The sequence below is a fragment of the Seriola aureovittata genome, chromosome 11 (genome assembly GCF_021018895.1).
Source record: "Seriola aureovittata isolate HTS-2021-v1 ecotype China chromosome 11, ASM2101889v1, whole genome shotgun sequence".
NCBI lineage: Eukaryota > Metazoa > Chordata > Actinopteri > Carangiformes > Carangidae > Seriola > Seriola aureovittata.
In genome coordinates this window covers 15,591,004-15,616,175 of record NC_079374.1, presented here as the reverse complement: position 1 = coordinate 15,616,175, position 25,172 = coordinate 15,591,004, and the positions used below count along the sequence as shown (strand labels likewise).

The 25,172-nt window shown below is 39.8% G+C and overlaps 1 protein-coding gene across 1 annotated transcript; it reads left to right on the top strand.

The window, feature by feature from the left end:
* Positions 1-983: 983 nt before the first annotated feature.
* kcnj3a (potassium inwardly rectifying channel subfamily J member 3a) lies at positions 984-22,614 on the top strand. The gene is made up of 3 exons (XM_056390070.1): positions 984-2,535; positions 3,577-3,793; positions 20,760-22,614. The coding sequence occupies exons 1-3, from the start codon at positions 1,858-1,860 to the stop codon at positions 21,353-21,355; spliced, it is 1,491 nt and encodes a 496-aa protein (XP_056246045.1). The 5' UTR covers positions 984-1,857; the 3' UTR covers positions 21,356-22,614.
* Positions 22,615-25,172: the final 2,558 nt, after the last annotated feature.

The following is a 25,172-nucleotide window of genomic DNA, read 5'->3' as shown; positions in this document are numbered from 1 at the left end:
GGTGAAAATGATCAAATTGAATTGATCCCCAAATTGCTTTGTGGCTGATGCACTGCGTCTCCAGCTATAACTGGCTTCTTTTATAAATTTCAAAAGATGCAGCCATCAGCGATTTCTTGATTAGGTGATAATTGTGCTTTTAGCTTGGAGAGATATTGCCCGAATACACTGATTTAGTATAATTAGCAACATCACAATATTGAGTGAAGATGGAGAGAGAGAGACAGAGAGTGAGAGAGACCATGAGGAGGAGAGGTGGTGGTATGTTCATCCTGCCTCGTGTGTTTGAGAGACACCATACAAGCCTGGGTAACTATGGTGTGGGTGTATTCCTCTGTGGCCATGATATGATAAGTGAATTCTGAGTAGTGCATCCTGGTTGCAGCCCCCCACCCCCACCCCAAGAGATCTCCTACAGTTTGCTGTGAGTTGTCAGCAGCTTTCCATGCAGAACCCGTTTCCCCCGTTAAGATCTCCTGCTGTATATAGCGTTCACAGGGTAAAGCTGGTGCAGCCACCCATGGAAGTGGGGTCGTCAGTGGCTGTTACCAGAGGCCTACCTGAAGAACAACCAGTAAACAAGGTGCATTTGTAAATGTCCACCACAGATAGGAGGACTTTTCCTTAAACTGCAGATAAACTGTGGAGGAAATTAGGTGAACAATAACAATATATATTTGCTCAGCATCATGACACTATGCTTCATGGCAGTGTGTGTGCAGCACAGAGATAAAGATGTAAAATACTGTTGTTGTTTTTTTTGTTACTATTTTTTATCATAGCTACAATTTTTATATTTATATATTTACCATTTTGGCAGTAGCCACAGTGCTGTTCATTTATTGTAAGAGGCTCAAATGTGCCGTTCATAGTCATAGTATCTTGGCTGCTGTTTCATATATTTGATCACTTGGAGAAAAAAAAAAACTGTCAAACCAGGCGAATCCTCTTCCCTCCTCCTCCGAATTGTCTGTCTTTGTAGTACCACTAGGCAACAGTGAGTGCATCACTGGAAACGTGGAAGTGGGCAGGAGCCGCGCAGGGAAACCGAAGGGAAAAAAGGATCTAATCAGCCAAAAGAGCATTTGGTGGATCTCTAGCGCTGAACCATGACAATCCAGTCGACATTTTTCTAAGAGAGGAGGGAAGGTGCCCGAAAAGAGCCTGGCAATCAGCGTCGATGCGCGCAGCCAAAAATGACGACAGTGGGACGGTGATTTTCTTCCTCCAGCTCGTCATTTTTTACAGTCATATGCTTGGATGCAATTCATTTCCTATGTGTGCAGATCACAAAGAAAGGACTGGAAACCGACTCATCTCAAACACAGCCGCAAGTGCGCACAGAGACGTTTCACCCTGGAAAACGTTTCCAGCGAATAATTACGCAGAGATATTGGTGTTTAATGGCGCACTGAGGGATTTTGAACTTTCGCATGAAAACTTACTCTGTGAGTACACTTTTGAACAGGTCGATAATAGCCCCAACCTTCACGGGCGATGAGTAATCCACGACGCAGCAACTGATAAACCTGTAAAACCTGGACTGCGACTGGCGCGTTTGGATACCTTATCCTGTGCGTCGCTTATAAGGCTTCATATGGCTTCTATCTTCGGGGTTCGTAAAGTACTCGCACGTTGTTGATATTTCATGGCTGTAGAGTGTAGCAACAGTAGTGTGTGGCGAAAGAGGACGATGCAAGACTAACTGGGGCGAAGACAGCGCACTTTTATCGCCTTATTTCCAAACAGGAGACATTGCGCACGGGCATTAACGACTGCAGCAACTACAACCCAGACTTTTTTTTTTTTTCATTTCATCGAATCCTTTGTTATTTCTTTCGCTGCTGTCATCGTAGTATGTCTGCACTTCGAAAGAAATTTGGGGACGATTATCAGGTAGTGACCACCTCATCTAGCGGGTCTGGATTCAATCAACCTCCCCCAGAGAAAAAGAAGAAGAGGCAGCGGTTCGTGGACAAAAACGGGCGATGTAACGTCCAGCATGGGAACCTGGGTGGTGAAACCAGCAGATACCTCTCAGACTTATTTACGACACTAGTAGATTTGAAATGGCGCTGGAATCTATTTATTTTCATCCTCACCTACACAGTCGCTTGGCTCTTCATGGCCTCTATGTGGTGGTTCATCGCGTACATCAGAGGAGACCTCAACAAAGCTCACAATGACAAGTACACTCCATGTGTGGCCAATGTCTATAACTTTCCCTCAGCCTTTCTCTTCTTCATAGAGACAGAGGCCACTATAGGATATGGCTACAGATACATCACAGACAAATGCCCCGAGGGGATCATTCTCTTTCTTTTCCAGTCGATCCTCGGATCGATCGTCGATGCCTTTTTGATCGGGTGCATGTTTATCAAGATGTCTCAGCCCAAGAAAAGGGCCGAGACTTTGATGTTCAGTGAACATGCGGCGATTTCTATGCGAGATGGGAAACTAACTCTCATGTTCAGGGTGGGCAACCTGCGTAACAGCCATATGGTCTCTGCACAGATCCGCTGCAAATTGCTGAAAGTAAGTGATGCTACTTTTAGTGGAGATGCATTCTGTCTTTTTGTTTTATCCCAGTGGTTTATCATGGCCCACTTCAACATTTTTTTTTTAAGGAAACTGATACAGTAAGGCCTACACACTGACATTTAAGCCTACTCCTAACTGTGCACAAAGCTATGAGGCATTAGACAAAACAACATCCTCATCTCAAAATATTCATAATGGATGCAAAAAAAAAAAAAAAAATCCATCACCTTTCCTAAGCTATAGCAACACATGCAAATTACATATGACCACATCAATATGTCCCCTGTCAGACCTTGCTAAGAACATCTTGTTTATTTTCTCATTTCTGAAATTGTGTTGAATGACAAAGTGGCAGTGTGTTAAAACTTGGTGTAAATGTGCTGCTGTCCCTCATCAGGAGAACACCTATCGACTTCCCTGCTGTTCACCTCCTGGCCTCACTAAAGTCTATAAGTAAAACTATAACAACCTTTTCTTAGCAATGCTCTACAATGCAAATCCATATCCACCAATCATCATGGTAATATATAGGAATGCAGTGATAGTATATGAGATTAAATGAAAAGTTTAAGGTAAGTATTAACTCAATAAGTTTGAACAAAGACATAGTGCAACCACACCCACATCAGTAACTTATCAAAACCGTCATATAGACAAATAAACATTTTACCTGTTTGTAGTTTCAGTGTCCTGACACAGCAGGGGAGTATGAGGCAGATGAACCCAATAGTACCAAGAAATTTGAACCAACTGGTTTGAGTCAGTTGTCTCAAACAAGATACATTTTAACACTCAGTGGCACATCAAGTCACATGCTGAGATGCGTATTCTTTCAGTGTGGATGCCTCTTTAGACATAATGTAGGAAAATTATAGTCATTTTTCCTGATAGCCTGATGATTGGTTACTCTGGCTGCACATAAAATGCGCAAAAGCTTACACAAAGGTCTTTGAAAAGCTGTAGATGAGTCTGTCTTTATCCATTCCTTTCCCCCACCAAACATCTCTTTCTGTCTGTTTCTGTACGCTTCCATAGTCTCGCCAGACGCCCGAAGGCGAGTTTCTTCCGCTGGATCAGTTGGAGTTGGACGTGGGTTTCAGTACCGGGGCAGACCAGCTCTTTCTCGTCTCACCACTCACGATCTGCCATGTGATTGACACCAAAAGCCCCTTCTACGACCTCTCCCAGAGGTCCATGCAAACAGAGCAGTTTGAAATTGTGGTGATACTAGAAGGAATAGTAGAGACTACAGGTGAGTACCCACAGATGCATTTTTATAGGCCTGCTCTGGTCAACAACAAAAAAAGAGAGTCTATAGCAGTATACAGTAGCTGAAGATGTTGTAATGTCTTTTGAGGTGTTTGTCTATGGTCTCTTTCTGCAACAAATCTTATGAATAATAGCGGGCTTTCATAGGTGTTAATAGCTGACATCCAAATGGACTCACTATCGACCTCTTGATTGCATTTCATTGATTTTTATTTCTGTGGCAACTAAAGAGTTACTTATAATAGCAGTGGTTAGCCTTTATAAATCATAGATTATTGATTTTCTGTTGCAGGTATTAAGTAAAAGAATTTTTAATCTATGCGTTAAAACGCTTTCTGGGTTTGGGGAAGCAGAGCCAAGCTACCTATGAACACTTTCAAACTCCATCAGGTCAGTGTTAGGCTATACACACTTTCTTTTTCTCATTTGAGACAAATTCCTTTCCTCCGTCTTTGTGCCCGAACAGCACTTACTTCACGGCTGCTATTTCTCAGAGGGGATAATAATTTGCTTTCTAAGGTCCCTTAGGAATTAGGGAATTCCATTTCCACGAGATGAGTAACGCCCTGAGTAAAATTGTCCACTGTGGTCATTTTGAATTCGACCATTTATTTGACAAAGCTGATATAGCGGTGTGGGGAGAGCTCCTTCAGTGTTACAGAGTGAACAGAGGAGCAGTTGTAATATGACGGTTCAGAGAAAACAGCATATGGAGATGTGACAGGGAGGCTCACAGGCTGACACTGCAGACGGCAATTAGCAAAGATATTCAGCTCCTAGCAGATAGTTTTGATAGTCATATTTTTGCAGTTTCATTAAAGTCTCTTTGCAGCTGAGATGTATCTGACATATGATTCTTCACTACAAGACCATTGTAATTGCAATATGCAGTTAATTAACCTGAACTTGCCTGATGCTGTGTACTGCTTGCTTTGTTTTTAAATTATGAATATATTTAGCGTAGTGATGAGATTTAATTATCATTGATACATTGGCAGATATTTATAGTACAACAGTGACTGTCACAGGAGCATGTGTCATCATATTGTCCTCATATATAATAGTCACCATCTCAGTCTTAATTAAAGGGATTTGGCTTCATTCTTTGGGACTGTTATGTTTACACTTCACACACATTTCTGCATTAAGGAGCGGTTGTGGTTAGTCGGTGGAAAGGCTGATGAAGAAACAATCTATGGTTAAAAATTGATGTACAGTGAAAGTCTAAATCCTCAGACGCTTTCATTTCTGGCCAATGTAACTCTGTTTCCATGGCAACCTCTCCTTGAGTATTCAGGATTGCAGCACTGCACCTAAACTTAGGTTTTTTTATTCCTATGGTATAGGAATCATAACACAATTTCAGTAATAAACCGGACAAACATGCGATGCCAAACATGAAATGAGATTGCTGTGCTGATAGCATCACCTGGTAGCGAGGAGGATCTCCTCTGAAATATGAAAAGCCCACAGAGGCGTTACTGTACCATGAAGCGCTCGCCAGAACAGGTGATACAGCAGAGAAAGAATAAGATGAAATATTTATGAGGCTCTGTGTTTACTAGTGAACAAGCTGCCCAACTCCTCAGATCTGTCTTTTTTGTTATGTGTGGAAAAACCACTGTCTGGAACACGAGTTAAAATACTCTTCAGTGCAGATTAAAGCCTCGCATTCCCTGGTTTTTTGGATTTCTTACTAGATGATAACAGACACAACAGTGTACCCTTTTTGACATAGTAACCTTTTGTTCCCCTACATCACACAAAAATATTTTGGACTCAGATTCTCTTTACACACAGGAGAAATCGGAGCACGTAGGAGCACAGGATTGTTCCATTTTGCAGTAACCTCTGACAACCTCTACATTGTATAAAAAAGCTGTGAGCTATTCATCATTCCTTTTGAATAGGAGCCGAAGATGTTTTTGATCAGCACCTCAGCATGATGCACTTTCCAAATGAGACATGTAGGACGTCTGGTAGCAGCATATTTTCTTCTGGAGCGATGCCAGTTGTGGCTTTGTCGTATTGAGTTGGTTTTCTAACACGGCAGCAGAAAGATGTTGCGCTGCTGACAATGAATCGGCTTTACATCGTGTTGCAATTAATGTACTGTACATGCTGTCGGACTGCTTACCCTGAATAAAACTGGCATGCTGTGTGGAGGGAAAAAAAAAGCACAGACGAGAAGCCCGTAGTAAGTTTTGGATGAGTTAACGGCACTAACAGGGATGATGTCTGACACAATAACAGTCAATACAAACAACACAAACCACATCCCTCCCCAACATGTAGTTTTATAGTGACTGCTATGTCAGGAGCTACAGAGCAAAGTATGCATGCATAAGGCTCTGTGTGTGTGTGTGTGTGTGTGTGTGTGTGTGTGTGTGTGTGTGTGTGTGTGTGTGTGTGTGTGTGTGTGTGTGTGAGAGCGCTTCATCCTCACACCAACACCAAGCTGATTTACTTCTGCATTATTTGTGCACTGCATGACAGGTGCTTGGACAACAAAACAGGAATTGAATAGTGCTAAAGTCAATATTGGTTGTGTGTGTATAGTGCTAATTCCAATAAATAATACATTCATGTCATCCAATAAATTCTAATGTTTTGCAAAAAAACAAAAAGTACCTGTTAGATTTTATAGTTGACTATAAGCTTATTAATTCTGACAGACTCCGCAGTGCAGCAACATCAACTTAGATGTGATATGCTGGAGTCTGCAGGACAAACTAATCACACTTACTGTTCTGATGTCTCAATATTGATTCATTGAATTATTATATGCATATTATATGAATCTTGGAGCAACCCCATCTCCTAGAAGCTGTGTTTATGTAGTAGGGATGCAACTAAGGGTTATATTAATTATTGATTGATGTGCTGATTATATTCTTGATTAATAATTTAATACAAACCTCTAGTACAAAATGATAAAACATTGCAAAATGTAAAATGCGCATCACAGTTTCTCAGTGCCCATGATGATGTCTTCAGATAACGCCTGTTTAGTTTAACTAACTGTTCAGAAGCCAAAGATGTTCGCGGAGTCATAATGTAAAACACAGAAAAGCAGTAAATCAATGGAAGAGGAGGAACTACTGAATGTTTGGAATTTTTGCTTAAAAAATTACTAATATAATAGTATCTGCTCTTGCAACCAAAGCCTGATAAAACTTTGTTAAGGTTATGTTTCGTAAAACTCTCAGCACTCAGTTTGAGCTGCATGGTGACTCCTTCACTTGTATTCCTCAAAAGCTCTTGGCTAAGGTTAGGGAAAGATTGTGGCCTTGGTTTAACACAGAACAAGACAAAAATGACTTGATGCACAAGACATGAAATGTTTACTTCACTATCTTCAATCTTTTCTTAACTATAACCAAAGTGCCTCCATTGCCTGGGTGTCTACGTGTCAAGTCCTGTGCTTTGTATGCTCACCATCCACCCTGATGACCTCCCTGTCTTCAGTTGCATTTATATATTACTAAATTAGTTCCCCAATCATATGTGTGGTGACAAACATAAGTCCTGGCTGGAGGGGAATGGAGCCCAGATTTAGAAGAGCTGTGGGAAGGTGGTCAGGGTGGATGGTGAGTGTACAAAGCCCAGGCCCTAGACTCCAGGGACTGGGGTTCACGTCCCATATGTGGTTAGGTTTTTGGCAATGAAAGGTTAAACTTAGGGAAAGATTGTGTTTAGTCACTCCAGACTTTTTCTTTAATAATAAACCAAGACCACAATATCTCTCTAACCTCAAACAAGTGCTGCCTAAACATGAACATAACCATCAATGTGGGGCGGGTCAGCTCACCCTGTTTTCATTCTAATAGGTCCATACAGTTTTGTGACATCATGTGATTTCCACTGAAAACAGCTACAGTATTTGTAAAAGGGCTTTAGTTTACTGTGCAGCAGGTTTTCATTTTAGATATTAAGTGTTTATCTTGCATGTGTGAAAAATAATAGGAAAACAAATCATATAATTATATAATGACATATTAATGGCATTGCAGGGTCATTTTCACCGTTCCACTACAGAGCTGACGACGATGACCTAACTTTGACTCATCAGCTGATTCAGAGCTACTACATGCAGTCTTAAAATACATCAGGAGTTTAGATAAGTGTCCCATTAACACCAGTAATGCTGTTCAACACTACAAAGGCTTAAATCCCAAGCCAGAGGCAATCTGTTCATTAGTGGAGCTGATTCTTGAGAACCCAAAATAAACTGTAGCTGCTGGTAACAGACGTTTAGGTTCCTCGATCCAGCCACAAAACTAATCAGCGCATTGCAACTAAATTCATTTCATGATTTTCGGTGTTGAACTTGCACAGGATGCAGTCACACCACAACACTCCTGCGTGACTGCTGCATTCATGGAGTTTAAGACCTTGCCGTTTTCAGATCAGAGACATAATAACTAACAAAAGATAAACAAGCTGAAGATTTATTTCATGGGGAACTCATTTTCATTACGGAACAGAAAGAAGTCTGTCGGCACATTAGTCAACCCTGAAATTTTGTATAATGCTTTAGGTCTAATATGGTGGCAAAACACAGTGTTAAGATCTCTACAAGCTTTGCAAAGTGTTTTTAAATTCACTCATCAGCTATGAAAAGCAGTGATTCATGAGGATAAACTGTATCATGAGCATAAACCTTTTTTTCTTTCTGAGATTGACGTGACTTTCATGCAAATGAGTGCGATCATTACACTTGCCGTGAAATTCATAAAATGCCGCAAATATATTTACAAATGTTTTTTTGGCAATGTGACCGGGGTTTTTAGGATTCATAGGCGTAAAGTTTACTCCATGATAAACTCCGCCAGCTTAGTATTCATTGAGATGGTTGTGTTTGAGTTTCAGTTAGACTTGATTTCATTCTTCAGGTGATACAACAGACAATTGGAACTGCACGAAAACACTCTCTGCTTAGTGAACTAACTAATGTTTGTAAATGATCTTCCACTGAATTGTGTGTTTGACATGAAACGCTGTGTCGCATTTCATCTCTTGATTTGGTTCTGAGGCAAATGATGGCAAAAAAAAAAAAAAAAAAAAATTCAAAAGACACTCCTCTTCTTCTCTTTGATAAAGTTGTACGTTGATTTTGATTGTTTTCAGAGACGTCTGCCAGGCCCCCTCTTTTTCATACTGCTACAATGCTTCCCTATGATTCACTGTTAGAGAATGAAGAAACAGAATATCCCAGTTATCCGCTCTTTTTAAAATGAGTGTGGGGGTGGCAGGGGTTGGTTGCATATAGACTGGATCTACTGATAATGAGTGTATTAATACAGTATTGACTGGAGTGTATGATGAATTGCCTGCCTATATGCTTCAACATTTGAAACTGTGCCTGAAACCCTATCTTTTAATTGAAGTCTGTGTTTGGATCTGTTTCAGGAACAAAAAGAAGCTAAAAGTATAATGACTGAATTCATGCACATAGGTGGATCTTCAATATTTATGATTAGATATATTAATTATTAATAAAAAGGCACTAAAGAGACTCTTGCCACCATAAAAAAGTAATTACCTGATCTGTGTAGTGGAAAAATAATTTTGTTATATAATACTCATATAATCATCATAGCTTCAATTAAGTTATTGTTGTGCAACAAATACAAATAAAGCGTATATTTAGAAAATGAAAATGGGTAATAATTGCTTTGATGCAGACTGTCTAGTAGTAAAGCCAGCCAGCATAATTAATTGGAAACATCTATTGCCACTGATTAGCAGAGCAGCCAATGTCATGGCCCGATCTGTGTTTTATCATCACCAGCAGTAATTGAAATGAAAATGGAGAGCTTTCTGTTGCGCTGGAGGCCTAATAGTTTCAATCACAGGAGTAAGAGGCCGTAGCCCCGGAAGGTCTGGGGTTGCGTGACGTCAGGAGCTTCAGAGCTTAGGTAAACACCGGCACAAGCGAAATGAGCCTGGTGTGACAGACTGTGCCGTCCTCTGGAGAAACTGACCATAATTCATTCTGAGTCATTACACCGAAAACGAGTCCTCTCTTCCCAGTGTCGTGCTCCCTGGCACAGCCCCGCGGGTCAAAGGGTTAAAGCGGGTTCAGTGGGGAAGTTAACACTGCAGATCAGGTGAGAGCAGGAGTTTCCAATTAAATCTAATGTGCTCAGGGTGAGAACTCAGGAGAGAAGTGTCTGCCCGTGCTGAGCTCCACCTGTGAGCCGAGGTGATAAGACGCATGTTGGATAGCTTATAGCTCTCTTGTTAAAATGTATTTCACGCTTTTGGTTCACTTGTCTTTATTAGCAATACATTTTCCAATGACCTACTCTGAATATTCCAGCTCAACAATGCTGGCAGTGTTTGCAGCGTCACGAAAAGTTGTAGAGATACATAAAATCTGTATCTGAATACAATGAGATAATGATATACTTCCCTGGTAATGTTTAGTTGACGGCATAGATGGTGTGGTCCTGCTACTTAAGGTAGCTGCACTTTTTTACTTCTATACATTTCAGTGGTGAATGTAGTACTTTTTATTCAACTACAGTAGTGTGGAGCTGTACTTAATAGTTACTTTGCAGATGAAGATATTACGTACAAACAATATGGTGATGTTATAAAACAATGCATCGTAAAACAGAAAATAAACAAGTTAAATTAGCTTCAGCTTTACTTTAACTTTAAGTACTATTACTTCTGCAATAGTGTATTTTTATATCATAGTGTTTTTTAAAATACTGAATAAATTTGTAAGATTAAAAACACATTAATAGATTAGACTTGAAATAATTATAGAGGCTTGATGAAAAATCATTAAAATCTATATAATCCAGTGCAGTCTGCAGTATTACAATTGCCCTGCAATAAATACCAACTTTGTGACTCATAATGTTCTATTCTGAGACAGGCTCTCAGAGTGTTGGTACTTTTGAGTCTATGTTATGGTGTACTGGATTGTAGCAGATTGTATTCTGTACATATGGGCTATAGTTGAAATATAATTAATTTCATTACAACAATAATAAAAATGTAAACTTCAAAATCACCATAGGGACGAGTTAACACCCCACAGAGTCTAAAAATGAACTGAGGTGTATAAGCTTCACAAAGGTTTGTTGCAAGGCTGTTGGATATGATTAAATTAGATTAAGGGTGTTCAGTATAATTTGTCCACCTCCTGTATATTGACGACTACTGTACAATGACTCATTATGCCCTGCGCAAAGGCAACCTGGTTTAGCCTACATGTTGCATCAAAAAAGACTGAAATTCGCACTACTAATACTACGTAAACAAACAAGAGTATTCCAGGAACATGTGTGAGATTTACCTCCTATGTCTTCTGTACATATACAATAATTGCATTGGGGATGGACTCCACATAATGGGCATCGCAGAGAACCAGCTATGACATCCTGGATTCATTATCCCTTTTTAGATGAACTGTGCTGGGCTCCCGAGGGGGAGCACGGTAATTGTGTCTTTAGGGATTTGTCAAGTCCCTGTTGGATGGCAATAAATCACTGGTAGACGAGGTGTGGTGGCAGACCTCGGATGAACTCGCTCTGTGACGAAAGTAGGCAGAAATGCATTCGGCAACAATGCCTCAGTCTCCTTGTCGTGCTACGAAGAGTTAGAAATAATTGACTAGGTCTCCGTTGTTTTTATCGCAGAAGATGTGCGTGCTGTGTTGTTGTGAAAAGGACGCTTTCTTTTTTAGTGATTAACAACACAAACTGGAGACCTCGACATTAACCCCTGTCTTGATGGAGGATGGGGCAAAGTGTTACATGGCCATAATGAGAGATAATATTGTGGCTCTACTTGTTCGGGGTGACGGTTGTGAAGAAGGTTGTGTTGCACTTGCAGTGTTGGTCAGTGGCAGCATTGATCGGCGGAGTTGTGACCATCCCTGAAGTGCAGGTGAATCAATCCTGCAGCCTGAACACAGATCCACATGAACATGCTGTTTCTCAAAGCTCGCCTTCAAGCGGGACCCTCCTCTGGGATGTCTCCTTCTATTTTTATCAATCAGACATGCTTGAGTTTACTGGAATAATCTGCTCGCTAGCTCAAGTGACAAGACTTGAAACAACAATTGAGACTTTGTCTTAACAGGAGTGCACTCCTTTTTGTTAGCATCCAATCCAACCTTTCAGTTATAACTCCTCTCTTCATGTTCTTCATGATTTAAGTAGATTTAATAGCTGAAATCAATATGCGATTATAGCTTTCACTCATCCAGTCTGTTTTATAGAAAGAAAATAATTTTCTGATCATTTCTGCTCTCAATTTATAATGAAGAGAAAATCATTCACAGCCCCAGCTGGTGTGAGCATATTCCCAGCGTGTTTTTTCCTATTTGACCAATAGTGGTTGTTTGGCCTAAAGGAAATCCATCGATTGCCGTTTTGCTTAACTGGCTCCCTTTACAGCAGTATTCAGCATCGCCTTCACTTGGTAATGTGTGCTCTTCTGGCTGTGTTAATGGCCTACAGCCATATGTTCCTCTAGCCTGCCTGACACCCCACCTTGTGTGGAGATGGTTGGCAGCCCCTGCTCCTATTCCCTTCCCTTCCTTCCCTTTCCAGCAGCCTCCACACTCAAGCAATTGCCTCAGCATCCAGGCTCTCCCCTCCCCCACAGCAGTGCACTTCCCCTGCTTTCTCCCTCCATCAGCTTCCTCCTTGTTCTCATTGCTCGGCCGCTGCTGCTGTATGGGTGGAATAAAACCTCGGAGCTGCAAACAACTAGAAGCCACCTTCACTAATGGATCACACACCAAAACAGTATTTAGCTGAGGGAGGGGGGGTGGGGGTGGGGGTGGGGGTGGTGGTGGTGGGGGGCACACACGACTTATTTTCATCTTTGAAAAGTCAAACTGTGAAAAACAGGTCATTGAATGCTTCTGGATTTTTCTACCACTTGATGGTGGTCACCATAGAAACAGATAATCAGACAGGACTTGTGGCCACAACAGCAGTATCCGTATCAAAATTAGATTTTTTATTCTATTATAAGAACAGTTTGTTCTATCCTTTGTAACATGTTATTGAAAAGAATAACAAGTCAGCTGTGAAAAGCCAAACTACTCAGAACTATATTACTCAGACTTGTGAACTGAACTTTCCTCTCTTCAGTAACTTAGACACACAGCTCAGCATCCTAATATTCTCCTCTTCTTAGCTTTCCATTACCTTATTCAGCACAGCAGCTGAAAATGTTGTAACGCAGATCCTACAAGAAGACAAAGAGAAATTCTGCCCCCTGTTTTTTCAAAAAGAATAACAGGATAACTGTCAAATGAATCGTTGTTCCTCACAGTCCAGCTGTGCAGTAAAGACATTTTGTGGCTCACCTTGGCCACAGCGAACGCTCCGACAAATGAGAGCAAGTGCTTGGATAAAAGGGTGAATCTTGGACGGTGTTGTGTGGTGGCGCCCTGTGCGTGTGCAACGTCCAGATTCTCATGCTTGTTTTTGCTCGCATTTTTCTCATACATAACACTTGAGCTGTTTCCACAGCCGTGATAGACTGTCAGGGGACTTTGCCGACAGCACTGCACTGGTGAGTGAGTTTGTGTGTGTGTGTGTGTGTGTGTGTGTGTGTGTGTGTGCACGTGTGTGTGTGTGTGTGTGTGTGTGTGACCATTTGAGTGACTGAGTGAAAGGGAAAGCCAGACAGACAGAGAAAAAGAGATAGAGAGAGAGAGAGAGAGATAGATGGGAAGGTTATTTGTGATTTTGTCACTAAATAGGGGCTTGCGAAGAACTCTTTTACGCCCACCTTCCTTTTTCAGTGACTCGCATTGTGAAGAGTTCATATAGAGAAGTCATTTGAATAAACATTCATTTTCACATAGCTGTCAATTTTGAGTGTCATGCGCTTGGTGCCTGTGGGTTGTTGAATCATATAATAGCAGTGATTTATTTTATTCAAAAATCTAGATTGAGCCTCTGCCTAGATGATTTGACAGAGCTGCAATAAATAGATCTCTGCTCTCAGGTCTGCCCCTTGACTTTACTCTGTCCTCAGTGTGTCAAGTGCAGATCTGCAGCTGAGAATATGACAGACCGGCGCCAAACGGATATGATCCTCCCGGCTTCTACAACCTGGATATGCTTCTTTTAGACCACTGAGCCTGTGAATACCACTTAGGTTTTTTTTCAGCTACTATCAAGAAACACTGGCAGACTGCCTTCGAGTTTACAGTGCTTTTCTATTCCAGCCACCAAAGAACCCATTTTATCTTCACTGTCACTCCGCTGACTCTGCGGCTGCTTCACTTTGTGAGACCAGAGAGGCAGCCAGCTCTGTGTTATCAAGGAAAAATGCATTTATTTAGAGTCTCAAGTGGAGATGGCTTTTGGGCATCTAAATCTCAAAGTTTATTCTTGACACAACTTCCTGCCTTTTTGCTTCTTTCGTAGTCTATAATGGAATCAGTTTGGAGTATGTGAAATATTGCATATACTGTACAGAGCAGATGGAGCACCTGTAATCTCTACAGCTCAGTGTTATATAGTCACTTCCTCAGTTTTTAAAATTCCATTTGAGTCATTTCTGGAGATTTTACTTAAAAACATGGTTGATGGCAGAAAAATCTCAGCGCGTAACACAAGTACAAACATCTAGGCAGAAAATGTTTTTTCTCTGATTTTCTACGTTCTTTTCCCCCTGAAATTTACCTTTAATGATATGCATTTTTTTTTTTTTTTTACATCTCTTTGGAATTTGTGGATTCAGCAGAGGATTATTCTAATGCCTCTCCTGCTGTCGCATGCTGTAGATATTGCATATGAGAGCAGTAAACTGCCTGGTGAACTCCAGCGATGAAGGACTTCAGAGAGGATTTCACACTCTTGCAGGATTAAGATATACTGTACATTGGCCAGTCAGAAAACATCACATATCCCTCAGCCTGTATACTGTATACATCCTTTTATGAAACATATGATGGAGATGTAGTGGAACAGCTCTTACAATTTGATATGTGTTATTTGCTTCATGTGTTGAAAAATATTTTGCTTGTAATTTTATTGCCTTTACACATATTTTTTATTTTCATATGCTACATTTAAATTTTTCGTTGATAAACAGGATGTTTACTATATATATATATATATATATATATATATATATATATATATATATATATATATATATATATATATTTTTTTTTTTTTTTTTTTTTTTTGGAAAATACTTCAAAACTTTGTTGTGCAACAAGTCCAATGCAATATAGATGCTGAGGTGAAATGAGAAACCGAAATGCTTCTGCTGATCTGAAACCATGAAAATTGGAGAGATGCAATTTTTAAAAGATGGTGAGAATGTGACAGAAATGTAGAGTTTAATATTCTTAACAGTAAAATCGAAAAGTCAGACCATCAGCTGGACCTTTTACAAATTAAGATGTTGCTTAGCCTATGTGTTATAGCACATTTTACCTTAATACTTTAATACTAATAAAAGTACTTTCTGTTACTTAAAGCAGTACTAATGGATTTTTAGGGGCAGAGGAACAAGCTGTAAACACAACATTACATATCACCTCATAAATTTGATATGGTGGACATATTAGCAAACAGTTGGCTAATTGGATCAGCAGCAGCCACAGAGCAACATTAGCATTTATTCAAAGTTGTGTTTCTGGCCACCTGGCAAATGGCACGCCACTATTCACTCTCCTTTTAGCTATTTTAGACATTTGGCTTTTTAGCTGCCAAATGCTCCACTTTGTCTTTCTGGTGTTTGGTGAGGAGCAAATAGCGTATAGTGGGTTTATCAGCTAGGTAATGACGACAACTGTGATATTTAAAAAATTAAATGATAATATCGTGATGGGAGATATGGGATGAGAGATCCTTGTGGATATTTTGTTTATCAATTCATCTGGTTACCCTTTTCACTATCCATTAAGTGTCATTTTTCTTTTTGTACAGTTATTGTTTCAGACTCTCTATAGCAATAATATCTTAATCATGAATTCTTTTGGTCATGGTAATTGTGTATAATTGTGATGAGAGCTGGTGAGACTGAACCAAAAGTAATTTGTATGTGTCTCATGTCAAGCGCTTCTATCACATTACACATAGTCATTTTTATTAATTTTTGATATTAAAGTATTGATTAGTGCAGCTGTGCGGCTTTCACTGGCCTCACATGCTGATAAGACTGCTAGCACAAGAGACAGTGTGGTAGCTTAATAATTTCCAAAATCATTATCTGTACAAAGAGTTTCTTTGTTGTACAACTGGTGAGAAATACATGGTACCATAAGTTGATATATAACACACAGCAGTGCATTTATTTGTCCACAAAACATATGTAATATTGGTAAATCAACCAGAACACTGCTGATTCTGTAACAGGGGTGTTACTAAATCTCTCACTGTACGCCACTTTACTGTGAAAGGGCATTCCATTGTGGATTTGAGATGTATCGGTATTGGATTCTACCGAGTCACAGAGGGGAAGAGATAACCATTTACTGAAATTAGAAGTGTAATTGATCCTCAGAGTTACAAATTTCTCTCCTAATGGGCTGAATGAGGAATTGTCTCTTCACCGACTCCAGTGATCTTTTTCCCTCCTGGTTTCTTCTGCCCCCCTCTTTCCCCTAACAGGGCTAATGTTTGTTTAACTGTATTTTTTTATTGCTCATGAGTGAAGGACAGAATGAATCTGCTTATGTGCTGACTCGCTTTTATTTTGATGATTTCAGTTACTTTCCCCACTACTTTTGGCCTATAAATTGCCAGCTAATAGTAAAAAAAAGAAAAGAAAAGCCCACCACAACATTTCGGAGCCTAAGTGATGTAGTTCAATCTTAATACTTAGACACCAGCTGTTTTTCTAGTCTTTTGTTTGAAAAAAATGTTTTAAATATGCATATGTATTCTTATACTATCCTTTCTGAATTGAAAACCCAGGATCTTCAAATACTGGGATTTCTTTTTTTTTTCTCAACTGAGACTGTCTCCAAAGGGAGAGCCAGTGGATTAAAATCTTTAATCTTTAATCTAAAGCTTTAAATAACCTGAAAATAGGAAGAAAACACCTTGTTTTTCTTGGTTCTTTAAATGTTGACATTTTCTAAATCTCAGGCCATGTGAATTCCTATGTTAATTGGCCGTTACACTGGATTGCTTTAGATGCTGTATGGCCAGGTTTAGGGCATCCTCGTGGTCAAGTTGTTGCAAATCAATACAGTGTAATTACAATTCTGCGTCCTTTGTCACACCTTGTATCTCTCTATCAAATAAAGGCAAAAACACCATAAAAAATCTTTTGTGAAAACATATAATCAGGAGTACCTAGCATAGGATGTAAAAGGTGTGTACAAAAATAGTCTCATGAGCTCGCATGGTTTCACTTTTTGCTACATGTTAACTGATGTTATAAACAGCTCTAACCGGCTGTGACAACAGCGCACACCACATCGGAGGTGTTTCTTTCTCTCTGCTGTGATGCTCTTCAGTTGCTTGTTCCCAGCAGCAAACAGCAGCAGAGAGAGGGACAGGATTATAATGGGTTTCTTTCCCATCCTGCTGTATGTGTGTTTATGACACAATGCTCATATGGTACGAAGGTGGCACAGATATAAAACAGAAATATACTGTAAGAGTGATAGATGACAGAGGAAGGAGAAGGACAGTTGCTCTGTGCTTTATTAAAGATGACATTTGTAATATAAGTGCCGGCCTTCACTGATGATAAGTCACCAAAATATATGATTTACCCACTGCACCAAAACAAAGGCATTTTGAGATGAGGTTTTGTGTGGATGGATGATTTGACCCTGTCCTCAATGGAAAATCCATTTTGAGCAGTTTGAATGCTTTTCTTTTCTCTGTTTTCCCCCTGTCGTGATCTAAGAGAGAGACTTTTGTCCTGTGTTGTCACTGTTACTTTTGCCCAAACTCAGCAGTGAAAAGGTTTATGGCTGTTGCATGCGCACATTCCTACAGTTTTGTTTCCATAGAAACACTGAGTCCCGGGCAGGCGTGTATTTTAGAGTTACATAAGGCTTTACCAGTGATACGAAATACACTCAGATATGAGTATTCTCATTTGACTGGATTCCTATTTTAAGGCATAATAATACACAGTAACTGCAGAAAATGTAAAAAATCAGGGTTTATTTATTTTTTTATATTGGTGCTATTTTTGGCTGTTTACTCTCTTATGTGATCTTTGTCGAACATATCCCTCTACATGCCATCACAAACTGAACCGTGTTGTGGTCTCACTGAAATTGGAGGAGCACAGTTCATTAGCATTGCTGTGTCTGTTATACTGTGTGCCATATGAATGTGGGTGTTGCAGAACAGCTGGTCTTTAGCAACACAATTGTATCTATATGATGCAACCAGGTCTATAATTATGCAATGGCTCAGGCACCAATCCTTGATCAGTGTATGAGAATTAAATGTATATTAATGACCATTATTAAGGTCTAGTGCCATTGTTAATTTTGGAAGAAAGGTACAGTTGGTTAGACCGTCCACATCAGAGAGATTTGTTTTGGGGATTTTGGGGGGGGTGGCTCCAGAGGAACAGGAACAGGGAACAGGTTGAACAGGGATTCAGCCCTAGGCCTGCAGGGTTCATGGGTTTCTAGAGACAGAGGTCTTACAGTAACTCCTACACCATCTGCACGAACAATAGAGCATTATTAATAGATATAAGATGAAGCTATTTGGGTCTTGTGTATTACTGTAGCAACCTTTTGCCTCAGGCACAATTTCACTTCACTTGTTCAAACCTTTTTTCTTATCATGCACCAGTAAAGTTGCTATTGATGTTTTAGCCCTGTATACACAGTATGGATGTCTAGTTAGCATCGCAGCATTGACTGTACTATTCAATAAAGCAGGTACTGCTGACTGCTGGTAGTGATTAAGTAGCTGTTATGAAACCTAAACACAGAGCTTTTTACACCACAGCGTTCTCAGAATCAGTATACATACGCCTGTTCTTGATCAAATGGCGACTGCGCTTTGGCTGGAGGCAGTTAACAGGCTCACAATACAATAAGATTTCCATTCACACTTAACTCTCAATCGCTTTGGCCCTAAAGTTCTCATTAGTTTTGCCCACTTTATTCACTGCTGCACTGCACACTTCCATGTGCCTAAAGGCTCCGGGCCTCTGAAGCAATAGTGCAGAAGTAATGCTTTGAATACCCCAAACGCACTTGATGTTCAGTCTCTTGCACATCTGCGATTGTGTTCAGAGCTGTTATCAGTGAATTATTTTATGACCTTGGGAATCAGGCGGAATCACAGATGCCTCTAGTTTTTGACGATGACATCCTCGCAATCAGCAGTGGTGTCTCACTGTGAATGAGCGCTTTGGACCGAACTGTCGCTGCCAGAACAATATTAAGCTGGTAATTAAAACATGTGATAATAACCTACTGCAGTCCCTGATTTCCTAATGGATTTCAACAAGCCTTAACATGAGTACCCCCAGCTATTCCTCTATGCTAAAAGGGGCTTTTTGGGCTGATATAACCAATTTAGTGTTTTGTCTCACATGTAAACCTAATTATAGATTTTCTATGCTCACATTCAGTAAGAAATTAAAGTTGTTTTTTCAGCAGAATGTTAACTATGTTGGGATGGACAGGGCTTTGCTGTGAGCAGTGTAGTATGATAAAAAAACAAAAAACATTGATCATTAATTCAAACCTCGTAATTTTGCTAATTGCATTAATTTGTTTGTGAGCACATGAGGGGAGTTTTTAAGCAGGTATTAAATTCAGAGTTCCCTGTGAGGGAAAATTTATTCCAAGTGTATCATAATCTGCTATCTGGTGCCAAACTTGGAGAGCATAGTGCACACACAAACCCAGAATATACTAGATAGGATTTTTTTATTAGGGTGTTGTTTTAATTTGTAATTTCCCAATGACAGAATTTATTGCTTATAAGATAATTGTCACACTCATTTTGGCCTCTCAAGCTGAACAATCTTATGAAACAGACACTTTATGTAACTTTTTGTGTTTTGGATTGAATTGGATTCCTTTTATTGTATAAGAAGGCTCCTAACACAAAAATAGATGTTGGTGTGAGCTAGACCTCCTCAAGTCTTTTCCTGCAGCCGTTCTCTGTCTGGGTTTGCCTCTCTAGCAATTTGATTATCTTAATCCTTTATCTTTTGTAGCTACTAGCCAAGCTTAAGGTGTGGACTGAACTGTTAAGTAGCATAAGAGACTATGTGGGGAAGACCTGTTTTATTTTTATTTTTTTTACTAACTAAAATAATTATTCTTTCTCATGTAGACTTACTCTTCCTTTTATTAAATGCATAGAATTGTATGTGTAATTACCTACAGGTGTGTCAGCTTCAACCTTTCTTTTATGCATTAATGTGGATCCTCAGGTAAACAAAGCAGTAAACAAAATACTATGAAAACATTATACTGATGATCCAATTTACTCTGAAAATATGGCAAAATGCCCTGGCAGTTATGGCGTGCGCTTCTACAGTAATTTCAGAATGAGCTTTTATTAAAATAATTAGCCATATGTATAAAAAAAACAAAACAAAGTGAATAAATCAGCTATACTTTTAATTATTTTTACTTTTTTTAAATTTTTTATTTCTTATTTTTACTTTTTAATTATTATTTTTCTTACGCTGGAAATTGCTCATCACGTTTGGAAACTAAAAATCAATTAAGCTTTTTATTTAGGCGGCTGGCTCTGTAATACGGTAAGTACTGACTCAATGAGGCCGTGGCAAGAATCCTGGTGAAAAACATATTGTTGATTCTTATGGAACTGTGCCAAGCATATAATTAAATCAGTGCTCTGTTGTTAAACACTAGAGTCATGAAATGTTTCATAGGCTCTACTTTGTTGGGCTGCGGCAAGACAATGACACATAATTTATCATAATTTGTGAAGCCTCAATGTTATTTTTGTGTTTTCTTCTTTCCTCCTCGACAGGGATGACCTGCCAAGCGAGGACGTCTTACACTGAGGACGAGGTTCTGTGGGGACACCGATTCTTCCCGGTTATCTCCTTGGAGGAAGGCTTCTTTAAGGTGGACTACTCTCAGTTCCATGCCACATTCGAGGTGCCCACCCCTCCGTACAGCGTGAAGGAGCAGGAGGAGGCTCTGCTCCTCTCGTCGCCCCTCATGGCTCCGTCCCTGTGCAACAGCGGGGAGAAGAACAGCTCCCTGGACTGCCTGGAGACCCTGGAGGACAATGACAGCACCACCAAGCTGCCCACCAAGCTCCAGAAGATCACAGGGCGGGACGGCCTGCCCAAGAAGCTACTAAGGATGAGCTCCACCACCTCAGAGATGACTTACAGCTTTGGAGACCTGCCCATGAAGCTGCAGCGAATCAGCTCTGTTCCCGGTGTCTCTGATGATAAGCAGGCTGGTAAGGCCTCCAAGATCAGCACAGAGCCCATCAGTAAGTCAGTGGCGGACTTACCTCCCAAGCTGCAGCGACTGGCCGGGGGAGGAGGGGGCAGGATGGACGGACACCTGCCGCCCAAACTCAGAAAGATGAATTCAGATCGCTTTACATAAAGAAGGCAACAAATTTTAACTTATGCCAACCACCTTTATTTCCCTACCTGAAGTCCTTGTACTATTCCTAATTTATTAATGGACAATATTCTTATATAAAAAGAAATGTAGAATATGTGCACAAATACCTTATATAAAGTAGGGTGATGGAATTGAGCACATTTGTCCCTGGATGTAGGTGTACATGCTATGATGAAAGACCTCTGACATTTTTTAGGATGATGTACAATTAGCACAATCTGGCATGTAAGAAACAGCGCATGTAGAACAGAATCTCAATAATTTCTGGCATGACATTTATTGATATCTTATTTTACAAAAACAATTTCATTAGTGAATTTACTGACAGTGAAAAATTGCACAAAGCCATATGATTTACAACGTGGAAAACTTACATTACATGGTTCTAATTTGTGGTGGCGAAAGACACATACATTTGTTTTGAGTTGATTGCTTTTGTTGTTTAATGTAAAATTGTGGCAATGTTATGTTGATTGCATGCTCCTCTTATTGACTTAGCTATACAAAGGTAATAGACAAAGATGTTTAGCCTTAACTATATTACCTTGTTTCCATTTTCATGTTTGTTCACAGCTGTATTTTTGGTATTTCATATATAGACTATTTTACCATGTGCGATTTTATGACTTTATTAGTTGATCAAATACCAAATATGTTGCTAGATGATGCGTTTTACATTTGAAAACGCATTATCTGCATCATATGACCTGTCTGAGCTGGGCACAATGCTACACAATTTCACTTGCTTATTAAAGTAACACTTAAGTTGAAAAAGTCAGTACTTGTACTTGATAAGCACAAAGCAATCATTATATAATAACCCTATGATATTAGACAGCATTTATGGGCATTTTGTCTTAAATTAACTGCTTAGGGCAGTAGTTCAGTACTGTGCAATCACTTTGTTTCATTACAAAATCAGTTTAATCCGCAGTAGGCCTGTGTGGTCATATGAGACACTCCATTAGAATTTCAACTTAGGTGTTACTGGTTAGATTTAGAGGTGGGCCTGTAAGGAAATCATAACCTTTGTCTTAAGGGCCCATATTCTCTCTCCTCTGTGATGAAAGCAATAATATTATAATGACTATAATCTTTATATAGCCACAGGGTCTACCACAGCCCTATATTCATTCTGTTTACTGAATCCATGCCATAAAATCTGGTTTTCTCTAAATGCATCAAAGACATTGTATGATACCCAATCTCTTCAGGAATAAAGATCTGACATAACTGTTTAGCATCTTGCTACTTTGACCGGATGTAATGCATGCTTTTCCAGTTCAAAATCAATAAATTGTTATAAATGAGCTTATTACAGGGGGGGTGGTCAAAATGATGGAAGACCAACAACACTCTTACCTCACTGCTGGCCGGTGTGCGGCTGCATCTACCACCACCGCATTGAGTCTGACCATCACCCAAAGCTAAGCATATTCAAATCACTGTGGATAGAACCATTTTTACTGGTCACCTGCAAAGGAATAGTGACACTGTGGGGAATGCGGTTATTTGTTTTCTTGCTGAGAGTTAGAAGAAAAGATCGATACCACTCTCACATCTATACAGTAAATGTGAGGCTGGAGCCAGCAGCCATGTAGTGTGAACAGAGCCAGGCTATTATTTGTTTCATCTGTCTGTTGCATTGATTTGATTAATCTGTTTGTTTTAATCTATACAAACACCAATGTGTGAAGATAACACACCATTGCAGCATATAACCCCCTCTGTAAAATGGCACCACACTTCAGTTTTTATACAGATTTACCAAAAGAGACATGGCCTTGCTAAATAGTGAAATGTAGAGCAGCCGGCACCTCAGGACAGAACCAGTTATGCTAAGCTAAGCTAAGCTAAGCTAACTGGATGCTTGCCGTATAGCCACATCGTGTATACTTCCTGTACAGACACAAGAGTGGTATCAGTATTCTCATCTAACTTTCTCTGCAAGGAAGTGAATAAAATGTCAAACTGTTCCTTTAATGCCAAAAACGTGTAAGATCCTTTCTTGGAGCAACAATGCCTCTTACATACCTGACAATTTATTCCCTTATGTATGCATTTAAAGAGCAGAGACAGAAAGCCCTGGTAAACAGGAGGTGCTGGGGGTGATCACTCCAAATTTCAAGGCCGACAGATACTGAACATGTGCTCTGGCAGATAACTAGACCAAAACCCTGTCAAAAGTCTCCGGAGCAAAGATGCAGACGATTGTATCTTTTTAGAGTCAGTGGTACAGTCTGCAGACCTTTTTCAACAACACAAAAGATACAACACTCACCACGGATTGCTCGTGCTATTTTTGTACGTTTATCTCTCCTTATTGACAACACATGCAGGGCTGCAAATTGATGTGATCTATTTCTAAATCTGGACCAAAACTGTGCCAGATAAAGGATCCCACTTCGACACAGAGCCAGTGTCACTGCGAGATGTCTTTTCTTCTGGCGCTTTCATTGTTTTGATCATACCCTGTGTAATCATTGTTGCTGTTCATATTTCACAGTACACTCTCTGTTGCTGTCAAATACGCTGTGTAAATATTAACTGTATTTCAAGAGAGACCTTAAGAAAAGACTGGTGGAGATAAAGTCAGTGCCATGACTGTAGGTGTTGCAGGCAGTGGGCTTAATCTGAATCTCTCAAATAAACATGGGTTGGATCAGAATATCAAAACTGCTGATGGCATTACCCTCTGACTCCCTGGAGACGGGGTGCTAATCCCTTTAGGCCACCTTATAACATCACTTGTTTTACCAGAAAACAATTGCCCTTTATCACCCAAGAGATCGTTGATCCAGATGTCACCTTTTTCTTTTTTGGCTTTTGTTACAGGAGGAGTTGCAGGAGTGAGGTCTCTCCAGCAGGAGCCATTAATGCCTCCTCACAGAAATAGCATTTCAATGCTAAAATAATCGACTCAAGTGTATTTGGAAGATGTGGGAGGACTGTAGTAGGAGGCAAGAGAAGGGTTATTCAGAGTTTAAAATCTTGTTATGCATTCAACAAAAGATTTAATTCTTTTGGAGATGTTTTGATAATTTCCATTATCAGGTTTCTTGACATATAATATCTGACACAGACTCAGCCTGTGGCGAAGGAAACAGCTGCTTGCTTATAACACAATTTTTGCCCTGAAATTGCAGCGTTTTCTATTTCCCTTCCCACTTTCTATTGAATCCAAATGACTCACAAACACATCTTTTTTACTTTCTGAGAAGCAGTTTCCCCCCCAGAAGAAATTTGCAAGTGCAACAGTGAGATGACAATGAGAGCAGAACTTCAGTGAATATTCAGAGTTAAATATGGCACGCTGACAGCTGTTTAAACACTTCTCTCACTTCTCACGCCACATCACCATGTGTCAGTGTCAAGATGGGATGATACATGATGCATCACATATGAAGAATGGGGACGACATAAGACCGAACTCTTGGTGGCTTCGCACTGCATGACACACTGAGAAACAAGACAAATGTCCTCACACTATTCTAATGGTTTGCTTCTGTTTCCCTCTGAATGTCTGCCATTTCAGATGCTACATATGATGATGTCTCATCATGTCATTTTAAAAAGGAAATAACGTGTCTTCTTCCGGGCGGAGGGTGCGACATGGAAAACTCAATTCCCAGCTCTGAAGTGGACGGTTATAAATAAAAAGCTCTAACAATAAATCATAAATACAATATATACTCTGTTATGGCTTGTCGAGGCTTGTAAATTAAGCAGGAGAGATGGGTTGTATTACATCTTCACTTACTATACTGAGTTTTTGCCTTTGATGTGCAGCTTTAAG